Source organism: Ostrinia nubilalis, chromosome 11, assembly GCF_963855985.1.
Source record: "Ostrinia nubilalis chromosome 11, ilOstNubi1.1, whole genome shotgun sequence".
In the NCBI taxonomy this organism is placed as follows: domain Eukaryota; kingdom Metazoa; phylum Arthropoda; class Insecta; order Lepidoptera; family Crambidae; genus Ostrinia; species Ostrinia nubilalis.
Genome location: NC_087098.1, coordinates 190,140 through 206,242, shown reverse-complemented (window position 1 = coordinate 206,242; position 16,103 = coordinate 190,140). Strand labels below are relative to the sequence as shown.

Below are 16,103 nucleotides of genomic sequence, written 5' to 3'. Positions count from 1 at the left end.
ACACGTTAACACAACATGAAGCAAGATGGACTTTATTATTATGCAAAATATGTTTTGTCAGAATGAAATTGAACAAATTATCTGTTGAAATTGATGAGGCAAATGCATATCTCACAGGCCATGCGTTGTTACAATTTATTACAAGCATAATTTGCCTCTTTCTTTCATCTTTGTGAGATAGGATAAAGTCATATCACAATATTGAAATGTTTAAAAAGCATTTCACAAAAGCATTAAAACATGTATAATTATTACAAAACATCAAGTTTGTATGTATAAGTAATAAAACTGTTATCACATCACAGTAAACAATGAAAACAATTAATTTCGAATTTGGAAGCCCCCACCTTGAAACCTCAGATTAAATCTTAAAGAAAGAAAATCAAGTAAGAATTATTATCATAAGGGGCTAAATGGCAAAAGATATTCACCTGTTTTGGACTCCTCTCAAGTAGCATTTCCACAGTTTTACTAAAGTAGGAAGCCAACAGTGGATTCAACGGAGGGTCTTTATTGATGAAGTCACAGAGCCTGTTCATCTGCACCACGTCCATGGACAGGCGGTCGCTGAGCGACGACAGGTGGCTGGTCAGCACCTCACAGGCGATGCTCGCGTGCCGGTACTGAGACGCCAGCTCAACATTTTTGGGAGGCTCCTCAGTTATTAGTGTTATTAACTCTGCCAGTATCTTTGGCTTTGTGAGACTGAAAAAGAATAGGAATGCATGAGAAATGTTCATTTATTGATATATTTATTTGGCACCCACACATGATCAATCATTCGAACAATATCTTTCAGTTAAACTAAACACATCCAGAGTAATTTTAGATAAGGTTTTGAGGGCTTATTTCAATGATGAACACAAAATCATCTGCTTTTAGGTTTGACTTATTTAAATTTAAATTAATAGATGTGACTAATGAGACAAAAACTAGTATTAGTCCTTTGTTGTTTATCTTCAGGTTCCAATTGGAACATGTTGAAGTGTGTGGTGCCTCAAGGCGGCGTGGAGCGCGCCGAGGGCGAGGGCTTACAATTGCATTAGGGCTTTGTTGTCCGCTTTGCATTCCTGCAGGATATCGTCTGCCTCCAACACCTGAGTCAGAGTTACATTCTGAAACAAAAAAAAAACAATCTTGAATAGTCAACACTATCCAATAACAACTAAGGGGTAGTCTTGATAAATGATTTGATGATTTTTTCCACGTAAATAAATTATGAATTACTACATGATATGAGCAAATTTGTCCAACAACCACCTAACCATCAAATTTTTAACAAAATACGTACCTCTTCTTTCAGTAGGAAATTTAACTCCCTAACTGCGATATAATTTCCACTCCAAAACATAATTAAAATTAATAAGTACAAATGGTTTATTTACTCTAAATCCATAGAAAAACGTATTATTTTTACAATTTTTAGCGTTTCTCCGATAAAAAGTGCAACGATCCGTTTTCTTTTTTGACAGTAAAACACAATGTTGCCATAAAAATAAAATATACTGAATTATTCTCCTATTTCTAAAATAATCTACCATTGGGGTCCACCAAATTTTTTTGATGAGCTATGAATGAGCTAACGACATGTTTAGAACATTTGTTCATCTTAAACCAATATTAATCTTTTAAGAAGATCTCTTTGCTTATAATTAAATGAAATATGTAGTTTTTAAAGGTTATTCTTTATTTATGCATGAACTTGTCTGTTGCGTGCACTTGCTGCTTATTTATTAAAAAGTGCATCTGTTTTTCTTGTAAGTGAATATAATGGTATTCTTTTAAAACAATAAATACCTAAAACCATTCCTAGTTGCCCCCAATCAAAGGGTAATCATCAAGCAACTGATGCAGCCATTTATGTATTTACAATCTCCACTCCACTGTTTTTTTGACTTGACTCAGCTAATTTCCGCGTAGTGTAAAAGCGCCTTTACAATAATGTCCCAGTCTCCCCCACTCGAAAAACTAGGCTTTGATCGCGATGCTCAAAAATGAGTGAACTGATTATACGGTTTTCATAATTTGTTCATTTATTTGGTGAAACTTGGGGAGAACTGGTGAATTTAAGTAAATTCCCAGTTGCCCCCAGTGGGGCGACTTTGGTGGGGGCAACTGAGAATAACGGATGTCCAAATCAACTCTGTAATCGGTGGTCCAAATGAGTTGTTACAGAGAAGGACTGAGTGAGACACAAATAAATTTCGAAACCTTTAAATAAACAATTTTTTTTATTGATGTTCATTTTCCTTTGTTCAACAATCTCATCGCCAGGGCTTCGGCTTCTTGTACAGATAGAGATGACGATATATCTTGTATTTTCTTAACTTTTCGGGGCATTACACTTTCTTGAGGTATCCCTTTGCTCTCAACCAACTTCCTTTTTGCAGGCCTGCAATGAGAAAGACAAAAAGTTACTTAAACAATCATATAGTTCCAAAATACTGAACTGCCCTATGCATGACATTGACAGTGGGGCGCCACCGTCAATACCGGATCGCTGGTTCCGATTTTTGCCATGTTGGAAACCATATAGTTGAACGATGGTAGCGCCCCGCTGTCATTGAGTTTGGTGGGACAGTTCAGCGTGGGTCATCTATAATATGAATTTAAATAATGGAACAATATTACAAAGTATTAGACATACCTGTGGAACATTTGTTCATCTTCTGAGTCATCTGGACTAACTTCTTCTTTGTCTGTCTGAACAGAGTCTCTGCCATCTTCCGAATCAGAAGCGCCATCTTTCCCATAAACTTTGTCGGGATCAGGCAGCCAAGACAAATCTGGTCCATCTGATTCCGATTGTGATCCAAAGTCATCCTTTTCTCCTTCTTCCTCTTTCTTTTTATTTTTGAGTTTACGTTTTTGTTCTTTGTGTTTTGCTTTAACTTTTTCTCTGAAACGAATTTTATCAAACTTGTCTTCCTCTTGTAAAATTTCTTTCGCTTTTTCGATGTCAATGCCACCAATGTTTTCTTCATTAAGTTTTTTAGCTAAGTCTGATTTAAGTTCTCTCTTTTCGTCTTGTATTGCTTCGCCATCTTCAGTGAATTTTACAGTTGTGTTAACTTTAATTTTTTTCTTAAGTATTTTTTTAGCCACTGCTGCTTTTGTTAGAGGTTTAGCCTTTTTCTTTGATTTAGTAGGTTCTTCTGCTATTGTTGGAGTCTCTACTTCAACATTTTTCTTTTTAACTTGGAGGAAGTCATCTTCATCACTATCATCATTACCATGGAAATCAAATTTAGGTATTTCTGCTTTCTTTTTTTGAGGTTTTTTCTTAATTTCTGGTATTATGTTGTCATCTGATTCATCTGCTTCGACTGCACTCTGATCTGACCCTTCATCACCATCAGCCTTAGCCCTTAGTTTATCTACGACTTTGTCACCCTCATCATCTGGTTGTTTATTTCCAATATTATTTTTTTGATATTTGTGCATAAATCTTACTCTCGGTGGAACAATCAAACCCAAAGATCTGGCATATGCATCTGTGTCCAAGAGTTGTACATTAAATATTTCCTTATTTTTCATCAAAAAAACTGACTTCAAATAATTAACAAATGCTCTCTGAGCAGTTAGTTTAAGGTCAGTGTTATCAGACAGTAAAGCTTCGATTTTTCTTTGTGGAGCCACTACTTTTGAAGGGTCCACAGATATTTTGTTTATGGGTATTTTCCTATTTCTCAAATCTTCTACAATTTTTTCTTCACTGGGTAATAACATCAACAGACCCTCTCCTTTTCCAAGCACACCCCTGGCAGTGCGACCAGCCCGGTGAATGTATGTGTCTACATCTTCTGGACAATCCATCTGTATCACCCAATTGACTCTAGGAAAATCTAATCCTCTGGATGCTAGATCTGTAGCAAATAGCACGACATTTGATTTTCTGCAAAATTCGTTGTAGATTTTCTCTCTTTTTTCTTGATGTAATGTTCCATACAGAGCCAACAAACTAACACCGGGCCTCAATTTACAAAATAAGTCATATGTGTATTTAACTTGTTTACAAGTAGCCATGAATACTAAAACTTTTTGTTTCAAATGGTTTCTGATAAAAGACCATAGAATGCCAATTTTTTCATCTATTTCACACACAATGTAACTCTGCTGCAAGGCCTCAGGAGTCACAGTCTCGGCTTGCTCGTGCGGAGCCACGTAGGTCGGAAAGGACAAACTGAGACGAGCTAAGTCTTTCACTGACTTTGTTTGTGTCGCAGAAAAAAGTAAGGTTTGTCTCTCTGGTGGTAAATTTTCAATAATAGCATTCATGGTGGCCTCAAAGCCCATATCCAAACAGCGGTCGGCCTCGTCCAGCACCAGCAGCTGCAGCTGGCTGCAGTGGAACAGCGGGTTCTCGTCCATGTGCTGCAGCAGGCGGCCGGGGGTGCATATGAGTATATTCATTTGGTCCATTCTTTTTCTTTCAAACTTTAAATTTTGTCCACCTATGATTAATCCCACAGAAAAATCATGAAGGTAGCCCACTTTCCTGAGAGTTTCATATATCTGGTAGGCCAGCTCTCTCGTTGGCGATACGACTAATGCACCCACGCCATCGAGGCGAGTCCATTTTTTACAAAATAAATTTTCAAGTATTGGTATGAGAAAGGCTAAGGTTTTGCCCGAGCCGGTCTTTGCTGCTCCCAGGATATCTTTGCCCTGTAATGCATAGCCTATAGCCTGTTTTTGTATTTCTGTTGGTGTAATGTAGTTATTTTCTTTTAATCCTTTCAACGTTTTTTGGGAGAGAGGTAAATCCTTAAAAGTTTTGATTTCATCTGGTACAATCTGAGAAAACAAAATTAAAATATGTTAGGTATAATTTCTTATTGTTTTATATCATTTCAATGAGACGGTGAAGTGGTATTTTAAAGAAATGTGACATCAGGGAAATCAGGTAATTTATTTTCAATATCTGAATAACTTTTTGTCTCGATTTCAGGGTTTCTTCTGTGAATGATTAATCCACAAGTCTTAAAACACGTTATTAAAAAAACCATTACAAACCTTATCGTATTGGCCCTGTAAGTATTGAATAGCAGCATCTTCCTCTACACTTTTCTTTTTACGTGGTTTATAAAGTTTCAATTTCTTTTGATTATTTCCTTTTTTAATATTTTTTCTTTCCTCTTGCTTCATATTAATGGAAAAATCTTAAAATCGAACTAATAAACATAACCTACAAACACCATGCACTCACAAAAATTAAACTGTCACACTGACTTTTTTTTTTTACATGGAGTTAAAAAAAGGACCACCTAGAGAAGCCCAATTATTTAGTCCATTCACCCTACCAATTGGTCGACATCACTAAGAGAATCGACATTGTATCGATTATAATAAATTGAATAATCGATAACTCCGTAATGTTTACATACACAGCACAACAGGGATATATCCACATCCGCTTTGAAAAAAAAGGCGCATAAACAATCGACTCGCTGCCACGGATAGGCGTTTCTCTTGGTCATGCTCTTGGTTTCCTTTCTCGTACCAAATTAAACGCGATTCCAAGAATATTTTAGCATTTCCTTGTTATTAATTTGGTGAAAGGCATTTTCGCTGAAGAGGTATGTACCAAAATAAATATATTATGCATAATACTATCATTATTCTATCAAGTTTTTAGACAAGGATCTAAAATCACCACTCATCTTTTGTGTCGATTCATTCTGCGTACTTGCCTGAAATTGATACTTTTTGTGCTTTGTTCCTAACGTAAATACAATCAACAATATTTAGCATTTTAATGTGCTGCTAGCAAATAATTTTCTTAGGTTTGATTTGAAATAAATTAACTTCTACCTACTTTATTTATTGGTTAATTTAATTAGGTAAGTAGGCTAACTATAATTTTATTTTTGCTTAGTCATTTTATTCACTTCTTTCAAGTTTCAAAGATAAAATCATTGAGTTAACAATATTAATTGGTTACTTCCTTTGTTTATTTTTATCTTGTGTTTAGTTGTTGTTTATCCAACTTATTCAACTTGTACCTGACAAATTTGGTCAGAAAATCTCGTTTGTCTAGCTTTCTTTGCCTGTGTTAGTGATTTAGAATTTTAGATCAATCGCATATTTAGTTTCACAGACTTGCCTTCACCGCTAAGCGGGCGCAACGGCACTTCTGATCAGCGCGATGACGCAATGTAATCACGCTATACTTATTGTACTTACTTTTAAAAAATAACAACACGTGTATGATGAACCTTTCGTGATCTTTTCTTACTAGAGCATTGGCGTTTCATGTAGCCTTGTCATCTACCTATCTATCTACCTCCCACCTACATAAAATGCCTTTGTCTTTTAAAGTGAAACACTTTGATGTTTGCTAATACCTATTAATTACCTATCCTTCGTAACAAATAGTTACTTACATACTTCAACCTTGTTTTTTGCAAAAAAATAGGTTTTCATTAACGAGTTACAGAATAGGTAAGGTAGTATTATGTTTCCATGCCTACAATAAAAAATATTTTAGTTAGGTAGATATATCTACCATGTCACCAAATTATATATAATTTGGTGACATTACTCAAATATCAATTTTCCGCCGCGTTTACGAGAGCACGTATCGCCATGATTTTCCTCTTATTATAAAAATACACACATAATGTTGTACGTCAAATTAGATAGATACCTACTGCTGCGCATCTATATTTTTAACAAAAAGTTTGATTATATAAACTATTCATAATACATGCAGGTTTTTATTTCCACCCAGGTACATCTACAACAATGAAGTACGCAGTGGCAGCCCTGAGTCTGCTGGCGGCAGTCAGCGCCGTCTCCTTCTTCGACCTCGTGAAGGAAGAATGGAACGCCTTTAAGGTAAAACAGATCTACCTATTCAGTTAAATATCAATTCATCGAATTATTCTCCAAGGCACGTAGTCACGTACCTAACTTTGCCCCAACGGAAAATGGCGTCTTAAGATGCTTGTACTTCCGATTCCGCAAATGGTCCTTGCGTTGAAACTAAGTACACTGAGGGAGGAGTGTTACCCTTTTTAATAATGTAGAATAAACTTGAGAGACAACATTAGAAATAATAATACGATATCAGAGAAACGTCTGTAAAGCAAGTCAATAAAGCAGTAAAATTGTTATTGCATATCCGTTAAAATTCATCAACGCAAGCACTGTATTTTTCAATAATATTTGTTAATGATAACAAACATATTGGCGTGTGATTGCCGTTATCTGTGTTATTGTTTACATCTGATAGGTACCGATCGCGCCACGCTACACGCGAAGGTTAACATGTTTCTGATTTGTTCCCACGAGATTTTAGCTATTAATTTAGCTATCGATTCATCTAACATGTATCACTGTAGATGGAGCACAGTAAGAAGTACGACAGCGAGATCGAGGACAAGTTCCGCATGAAGATCTACGCGGAGAACAAACACAAGATCGCGCGCCACAACCAGCGTTTCGAGCAGGGCCTGGTGTCCTTCAGGCTGCAGCAGAACAAGTACGGCGACATGCTGCACCACGAGTTCGTGCACGTCATGAACGGCTTCAACAAGACCGCCAAGTGAGTGCGCCCATTCTTTTGATGTTCCTTTAGCCTTTAGTCCAGCCTTCAAAGGTAAAAGTACGAACTCAATACTTGTACATAATTGTTATAATAGTTCAATTAGTTTACTGTAATTTACTGTAAATTTTACTACATAAGTAATAATATGAATACAAAATTGCATTTTAAATTCAGCATGACAACATACGTCGGAACTGATTAAAAAAGCAAAAACAAAATTTAATACGGGATACGAGATGTAATCATTCAATTCACGGATCTGAGCGAGACTGATCAATCTTGCAGACTTGGCCGCTAAAGAGTAAATCAAATAAACATTAAAAACAATAAAATGTGCTGGGTCCAATGAAGCGAAACGACAGCGAGTGATCATTGTTGTTGATAAGGGTGCAATCACCACTATCCGTCGGTTCCGCCCATTTCAGCACCGATACTGGTGTCACTCGTACGCCCATTGTTCACGACCATCTGTGCAGATGAGGCCTTATCATGACTGACGTATGTATTCATGAGGAGATCGCTTTACTGCGAGTAAACCGATCCGCAATTTACAAAGGTAGGTATAATAAATGGTCACTGAGTGGCATCATAACATGACCATAACAACAAAACTCTGCTCACAGGTGCTTAGAAAGATACATACCTAATCTAACTTTAGAAACGAAGGGAGATCGTGTGAAGTTTTTTTAACAAAGCGCAGGTATGGGGTTCACGGAGTATTGTCAATATGCTCGGATCCTTTGTTTGTTGTTGTGACTACAGCCATATGACCGTCAAAATATGGGCGAACCGGTTCTATTCAACGCCGCGCCGTGACGAAACCAGCTGGCACAGAACATATATATATGAATGATACTAAATTAGTAAGTTTTAAGTGGAAGAAAAGTTTTAATACCTATATCATTATTTACATAGCAGTTCTGTGTCGAACATGATGATGAATCATCAAGTTAGTCGCTGAAATTCAAGCAAAACAATTCGATAAAGCAAAAATATTTTCCAGTTTACGTACGTATTGTGGTGTGGTGGTGAATCACGGTGTGATTATTGTTAGGTGTTGTGTTGCCCAGTGCGACCTCTAATCGTTTTGTCGATTCTCATTGCGATGACGGCAAATAATATAGGTATGTTAGTGCCTACATAATTTATTCAATTTCCTTTTGTTTCCCTTAGTAGGCTACTAGGGCAATCTAGCTAAGGAAAGTATGTACGTTAGTGAGGAACCTACCCAGTTTTACTGGACTCCCGCGCAACAACTCAAATGTTTACCTACTTTATGATAGGACTGACTGTTCCAGCAAGGGTTAGGATAAGCTTATCATCAAGCCGCTGCTTCTTCAAACACCCTTAACGTGGATTCTTTTGTCGTAGACACAACAAGAACCTGTACTCCAAGGGGCAGGACATCAAGGGCGCCACGTTCATCGCGCCCGCGCACGTCACGGTGCCCGAGTATGTGGACTGGCGCAAGCACGGCGCCGTCACCGAGATCAAGGACCAGGGCAAGTGCGGCTCCTGCTGGTCCTTCAGTACGGTGAGTGCAGGCGCCTTCATGTTTAACTGCCGAGGTTCCCCAAGAAAATAACACTCGTCCTTTATTGCTACAGCACAGTTTGAAATATCACACGTTCCTTAAAAGTCCTAGGTCATTTTTTCAAATTATCGAACCCGATAAGAATAGATGTAGGAAACTCGGAACAAATCACGTAGCGAACATAAGTCCGTTGTCATATGCTCCTGAACAATGGGTCCTTTCACAGATAGTTAAAGCCATGTTGAATGGAGAGCTATAGATATTATCAAGAAACTACCTGCCGTAGCAAAAACCAAATACATATATTATACCATTACCAACGAGCGGTCGCGATACAAAAAACCAAAGCGGTTATAAGTTGAAGAGGCATGTGGCCTTGACTTGTACTTTTTTGTGCGAACATTGCTTCTTTCCCCAACTTTTTTTACCAGCATCTGTATTTCTGAAGATTTCCATTTAGAACTTTTTGCCCAAGGAATAAAAACAATAAATAATGCATTATAAGTCACAGCACCCAGATGCAGCGCGTTTGTTGACTTACTTAAAAAACCACAACAGTTTCTGTGTGCGTATTAACTGACGCAACAAACCGGTCCTTGTGTAACATGCAGTGCTACGCGAGCTGCATTCGAAGTTCAAAATATGCGCCGGAGTGCATCATGCGATAACTGCGATAGTTAATTTATGAACATTTTTGGCCGTTACTTAGAAAGTAAACGACAACGAACTTGCGGCAATTTGGAATGAATCATTGTACTATCCGTGTTAACAATAGTATGCCAGATCGCGAGTAACCCGATTAAAATATTTATTAAACGATTCAAACCTATCGGTGTCACCGGCGCGCGCAGAACAATGCCATAATCAGCCGTGCACAAACAATAATTACTCAGTAATAATGACTGATCCCAACCATGACTAATAATATTGAATTTAACGCTACATTACGATATTTATGTTAAATATTAGTAAGTAGGTAAATAAATACTTTAAACACAATTGGTTTAAACAATATCCTTAGCAATTGGCAGTCATTATTAGTTATAAATAAAATACATAATACAATGCGCATGCGGTCTGCCCACATCATGGCCACCCGACGCATGCGTGTTAAGCCAATGCATCTGTGCGGAGGTATCAAATGACCCGACTAAACAAACAAAGGCTTTATCAATAACTAATTCATAACCAGCGATTCACTGATGAAAAAATAACAAGACATTGCGCCATATTCTTACATTTATCAGTTAAATAAGAGTGCGTAGTTCATAATAAATAGTCGGTTGTACCAACTTGCCACTAATGATTTCCTTAAATAACATTGTTATCTCAAGTCTCAACATTATTATTATAAAAGACACTTTCATTAAGGTTAAGAAACTAATCAAACACAATTAGATTACGACTTGTGTACAGAATAAATAAGAAATTTAACGATTAAGTAATAAATATGCATTATAATGACATCAACTTGGTATCATCAGGCCTCCGTCACTCGCCTATGCCGGCCGAGATAATTACCTACAGCGCGCGACAACTTCAAGTTGCAAATCAGTCATGGCCGCCACGCGCCTGTGAGCACACGCGTATTTCTACACGCTCGGTCGATCATCATCACAATCAAGGTTTATTGTTCCAACAGCACTGTTATCCTTCTTTAATGGAAAATCGTAATATTTAGGAATAATAATTAACTGTAGTAATTTAAATAATTAATAAAAACTACACTTTTTAAATAATTTTGAATACTTATGACAAAAAACTGTAGCAAAAAAAAAAATAGCTAATATAAACATTAACTTTACTTCACCGTGTCTATTTTCCGACACTACACCTTTTAAAACTGTTGGTCCAATTTTAAATTATCGCAACACTGAAGTTTATTAATAGGTAATTTAGACATGGTACGATTATACAAACACCACTAGATTAAAGTTCACCAATCGTAAATACAATAAATGCTTCTTAAAATTGAGTTTTTATTTATTTTACTTTGCTTATACAACCCTGACGCTTGAGCTGTGAGGTAGATCAATTCTGAACACAAAAAAAATGCGGTCTTGTGAGCGTAGTAGTAAGGTGCGATTTCGAATGCACCATGTGCGTTGGATATTTTGCATTATTATTATTACCGTTAAAATGTCGGCATCTGATCCTACACAAAGGAGTGCAATTTCTGTTGCTACTATTATGTATTCTGTGGTATCATGAAGAAAAGTTGAAAACAATAAAATAAATAAGTAGGGTAGCCCGCTAAGTAGGGTAGGTACATAAATTCTAGCTATAACTAATTATTTAAATGTCGAGTCCTTTTGGATTTCAATTTGTATCTTTTGAAACAGGATAAATATTATAGTACTTACATAGGTAAGTATTATAACATTACTAAACTAAACACTAAACCCTGTTAGGGATGGCCCTAACAGGGTTTAGTTCAGGCGATCAGTTTCAATGATATTTGACAACAGTCTAGGGCCTAGGTAATGTCATCTATTGATGACCTAGCTAGGGAACTCTTTCAATACCTTGAAACTTGTCGTCCGCAGACCGGCGCTCTGGAAGGGCAGCACTACCGCAAGAGCGGCGTGCTGGTGTCGCTGTCGGAGCAGAACCTGGTGGACTGCTCGCAGTCGTACGGCAACAACGGCTGCAACGGCGGCCTCATGGACAACGCCTTCAAGTACATCCGCGACAACCACGGCATCGACACCGAGAAGAGCTACCCCTACGAGGCCATCGATGACCAGTGCCGGTGAGACACCACACCATCACCACACTAAAACTCTACTTACTACTACTGCTATACACGAACCGAGCCCTTAGTCGAACCTTACCTTCGAACTCCTATGTTCTTCTGAATTTCGTTGTGGGTCCAATAACAGTTTAACTTTCCCCCGGGACAAACTTGACCTTCACTGGTTGGGTTTATATTGGCGGTCAAGCTGTAGATCCTGGTTACATACACAGGAGTTGCAGCGGTGGGAACTAGAGGTGGGAATAGTCCCGTTACTGCTATTGTCATTATTTATAGAAACCACTACACTGAGATTTCATTCCTCGAGAATTAAGAAGTGATATCGCTAAATTAACACAATTCAAATAATGTTATTAGTAACGAATGGCTTTTCACTAAAAATACTTCTTGCTAATAATAATGACTTGATAATGGTTAGTTTGACCTTCATACATTTCTTGATCGAATTTTCCTGATACGCAGTAATCAGGGTCAACCCAATAGTGGCGATAGATCAATCATGACATTACTTTTAATTATGCTTTAAGAGCACGTTGCAAGTTAGCATTGACAGTTTGAATTTTCAAATTCCCCAAATACTAATAAGACTGTTCTTTTTTTATGTAAATTTTTTCAATTTATTTCTGCTTTGCATTTCAAAACAAAGTCGAATATGTCCTTTAAATTTTAACCAACTGAATAAAATTCTCCTCTTGTTCAGAAGTGGCCTTCATTCGTGAGGTTACGCAGTCCGTAGTCAGTTGTTGGTCACGGAGAATATGCATTATTCCCCAAAAACCCTCGCGCCCTTCCAAAACGTTGTTCAAGTGTCTCGGTCGCAGGTACAACCCCAAGAACTCGGGCGCCGACGACGTAGGCTTCGTGGACATCCCGTCAGGCGACGAGCAGAAGCTGATGCAGGCCGTGGCCACCGTGGGGCCCGTGTCGGTGGCCATCGACGCGTCGCAGGAGTCCTTCCAGTTCTACAGCAAGGGCGTCTACTACGACGAGAACTGCTCGCCCAGCAACCTCGACCACGGGGTGAGTGCGCCGAAACATCTTCCTAGTCTTTTGCTCGACGATCATTGGTATTTTCATGGTGCTGTTCTGTTATCCGTCGATTGATTCGCTTCAAATATTTTCTTGAGATCTTGATCTTGATCAAATGAAGTGCATTCTCAGCGATGCAATTTAGAGTCCACTTTAGTTCAGTTCGATACCTGTTTCAAGGCCAGTTAGTTATTTACAAACTAGAAACTCGTATTCGTAGTTAAATAATTTGGGTCAAATTCAGGTTATTTCAGTTCGCGTCATGTTTTTGTTTAATATTGTAGTTTATCAGAGACGTGACCGAGCTCATGCCGAAACTGAGTTACGTTATTTTTAACTTTATCTGTTGACCATAACAATAGTTATGTTACAGTCTTCAACCACATTATTATTAATATTAGTTGTTTGTTATTACGGTACCTATTCGTATGTACTGATGATTTTTCCTTGTTCGAATTTCCTTCCACTTTTACCCTACCTTTTTCTTTATAACAAGGAAAAGTAATTCAATCTTCTACAATTTTAATATGTAAGTTTTCTGTGCTTATCATTGTCCGTTGTAATACTGATTGTAATTGCATAGTCCCTTAATTTTTCTTCAAGTGACAGTCGAGTGTTTCTGCTGCGTTTCATTTTCAAGCGCCAGGACAATATTTTCCGCATTTAAAGTGGACTCTTTTCAAGTACCCACTCCACACAGACTAGGCAGTTTTCGAGCGTTCGTTTCTCTCCTCTTTTGCGATAAGAAGGTGGAAGTTTAGTTCGCCCTCTGCATCCTCCCCGGTGTCGAACTAACGGTCCCTGTGCGCAGGTGCTGGTGGTGGGCTACGGGTCGGACGAGCAGGCGGGCGACTACTGGATCGTGAAGAACTCGTGGGGCCGCTCGTGGGGCGAGCTGGGCTACATCCGCATGGCGCGCAACCGCGACAACCACTGCGGCATCGCCACCGCTGCCTCCTACCCGCTCGTGTGAGACGCCTTCGGAGCCCGGCCTCGAGCACCCGGAGCCCTCGAGTCCTCACACCGCTATTTAAAAAACCTAGCGGTGATTTAACTTTTTTCTCAAAATTTTAACCTGAAAGTCGTACTGATTTTTCCGGGCGACTTGTTTATGATCGACGTTTCCGAACGATCGCACCTTTGTCGCACGAAACGTTCCTTTCGCCGTGTTCTATGAATGCGCAGACTGAACTGACATCTTACATAGCGACGCGAACGGGTTATGCAATCAACCGAAGACTAATAAGTTGCGATTATACTGTATGTTTCAAAGGTGCGACGTGTAGCGGAAACCGTTTGATGTAGTGATTGTAGTCTCGCAATGTTTTGAAACTGAAAGCTTTAAATCCAACGTTTATTATTATCGATGTACTAAGTAAGCTACTTGATATTGTCGTTCATTAATCGTTGAATTGTAGTAAATGTGTGTTCTGCCCACATTCCGTCACTATATCAAACTCATGCTATGAAAGACTTATGATTTATTATTGTATTTTACACCGAAAGTCGTGTGATAGTAGCATAAACAATATTATAAGTGTAATTTTAAGATAAGTACCTAAATGAAATAAAGAAATAATTTTATACAACACAGCTTTCTTATTGAACCCCAGTAGAAATGGTTTATTCCAGTTATCCCCACTATACTCTGATTTTTAATTCGACGGAATTTTGACATTTCAGAAGTGTTGCCAACATTGAAACATTCCCAGTAAGAATGAAGAGCATTTTCACAAATTAAAAAATAATCCTTTCTTGAATTTAATGTTTCAGTTGAAAAACTAAGGTTTAAAAATGTACTGATCATTTCAAAATGGTTATTTGAATTTTTATTATCATATTTTTGAAGTTACAAAAAGAAATGGGAAATTATTTTTCTATTACTGGACTCCCTGGCCAATAATCCATGGGTTACAAACTTTTTTTATGAAAATCATTTTGTTAATAAAATCTTAGCTTCATAAAATAATCAATTTAACAAGATGCCAATTTTATAATCCAAGTTCATTATGATGACGATAATGATGATTGATGATCAATACATATTTTCGTTTATGTTAATATGTTGTTTTACTGTGTTAAAAACACGTTTTTTTCTATTTAATCTCTAAAATGTACATAATAATTTGTGTACATTGAATTCACAAACCAAACAATAGTTCATTCTTGTAAGTTGTAGTTGATGAAATTTCATTTCATACTATTTATTAATAATTCAAAGCAAAAAAGGCTTATTACATCTGAATTGTCAAAAAATGACAGCTGTCAGAATTCCGTCGAATTAAAAATCGGACTTTAGTTCTTTTTTATTTTTCAATAATTTTAAACTACCGACTCTATATACCTACTAATAAAAGTGGCCAATTTGATTAGACATAAGATCTACTGTCTACTAACGAAACCCTGGGTGATTTACCACTTACATACTTCTTGAAATCTTAAATGAAACAGCATAGTTATTAGTACACACACAATCATGTAAGTAGTATTTTTTGCCTTGCCATTGCCACGATCGACTGGACTAATAGTCGCGATCGACCGGTTGGCCACCCCTGGCCTACACCATCCACACTACAAATTGGGAGCGCCGCCATACTTGCACATAAAACTAATAAGCAACTCGAACTTCGAACAACTATAATTAGCAATTCAAATAACATTGAACCAAAAAAATCCTGGGTAGTCATAAATAAAAGGCAAAGGCTCAACACTCAAGTGATCCACGATAGCAAACAGATGTTGAGAGACCATATGGAACACTAATAAAAACCGCACTGCACTCTAACACTAATGTTATCTACATTTGTGTAATAATAACACCAAGCAGAAGAATGTCAATTCCATAAAACAACGTAGGTACCGCCATAGGTACTTCCCATCTGTAAGAGATGTTTAACTTAACATTGCGACGGTCATTTCCTTGAGTCTCTATAATAAAAGCCCTGCTCCACCTGCTGTCTGTAACGATTAAGACCTTTCACCTAAATAAATTGTGATAAAAAACAAGATGGCACCACCACAGTCACACGCACTATGTAGAATGAGCTTGTACGTACAGCTTGACAGCTTGGGAAGCCCTGGAATAGCGGGTATTTGAAGCCGATCTCTCCATCCACAATCGCAAAACGATAAATACGCCAATTAAAACGTCGATAAATTGTTGTAATAAAATCGTCTAGGGGTGATTACACGTAAACAAAGTGAGCATCTAAATGCGCACGTGAGGCGGTCGG

The 16,103-nt window shown here is 37.7% G+C and overlaps 2 protein-coding genes across 3 annotated transcripts; one reads left to right on the top strand and one right to left on the bottom strand.

Annotated features, from left to right (window-relative positions):
- Positions 1-2,218: 2,218 nt before the first annotated feature.
- LOC135076022 (probable ATP-dependent RNA helicase DDX10) lies at positions 2,219-5,241 on the bottom strand. Its single transcript, XM_063970465.1, has 3 exons — positions 5,017-5,241; positions 2,648-4,797; positions 2,219-2,392 (listed from the first exon to the last, which is right to left on the bottom strand). Exons 1-3 carry the CDS (start codon positions 5,146-5,148, stop codon positions 2,242-2,244), a joined length of 2,433 nt encoding a protein of 810 aa, XP_063826535.1. The 5' UTR covers positions 5,149-5,241; the 3' UTR covers positions 2,219-2,241.
- A 190-nt stretch (positions 5,242-5,431) lies between these two features.
- On the top strand, positions 5,432-14,459 carry LOC135076026 (cathepsin L). 2 transcript variants are annotated; one of them, XM_063970470.1, is made up of 7 exons: positions 5,432-5,579; positions 6,734-6,840; positions 7,347-7,549; positions 8,924-9,086; positions 11,633-11,838; positions 12,663-12,861; positions 13,682-14,459. In XM_063970470.1, the coding sequence occupies exons 2-7, from the start codon at positions 6,748-6,750 to the stop codon at positions 13,841-13,843; spliced, it is 1,026 nt and encodes a 341-aa protein (XP_063826540.1). In that variant the 5' UTR covers positions 5,432-5,579; positions 6,734-6,747; the 3' UTR covers positions 13,844-14,459. The 2 variants fall into 2 exon arrangements, with proteins under 2 accessions (XP_063826540.1, XP_063826541.1); XM_063970471.1 differs by having other exon boundaries at positions 6,716-6,840.
- The last annotated feature ends 1,644 nt before the right edge of the window (positions 14,460-16,103 follow it).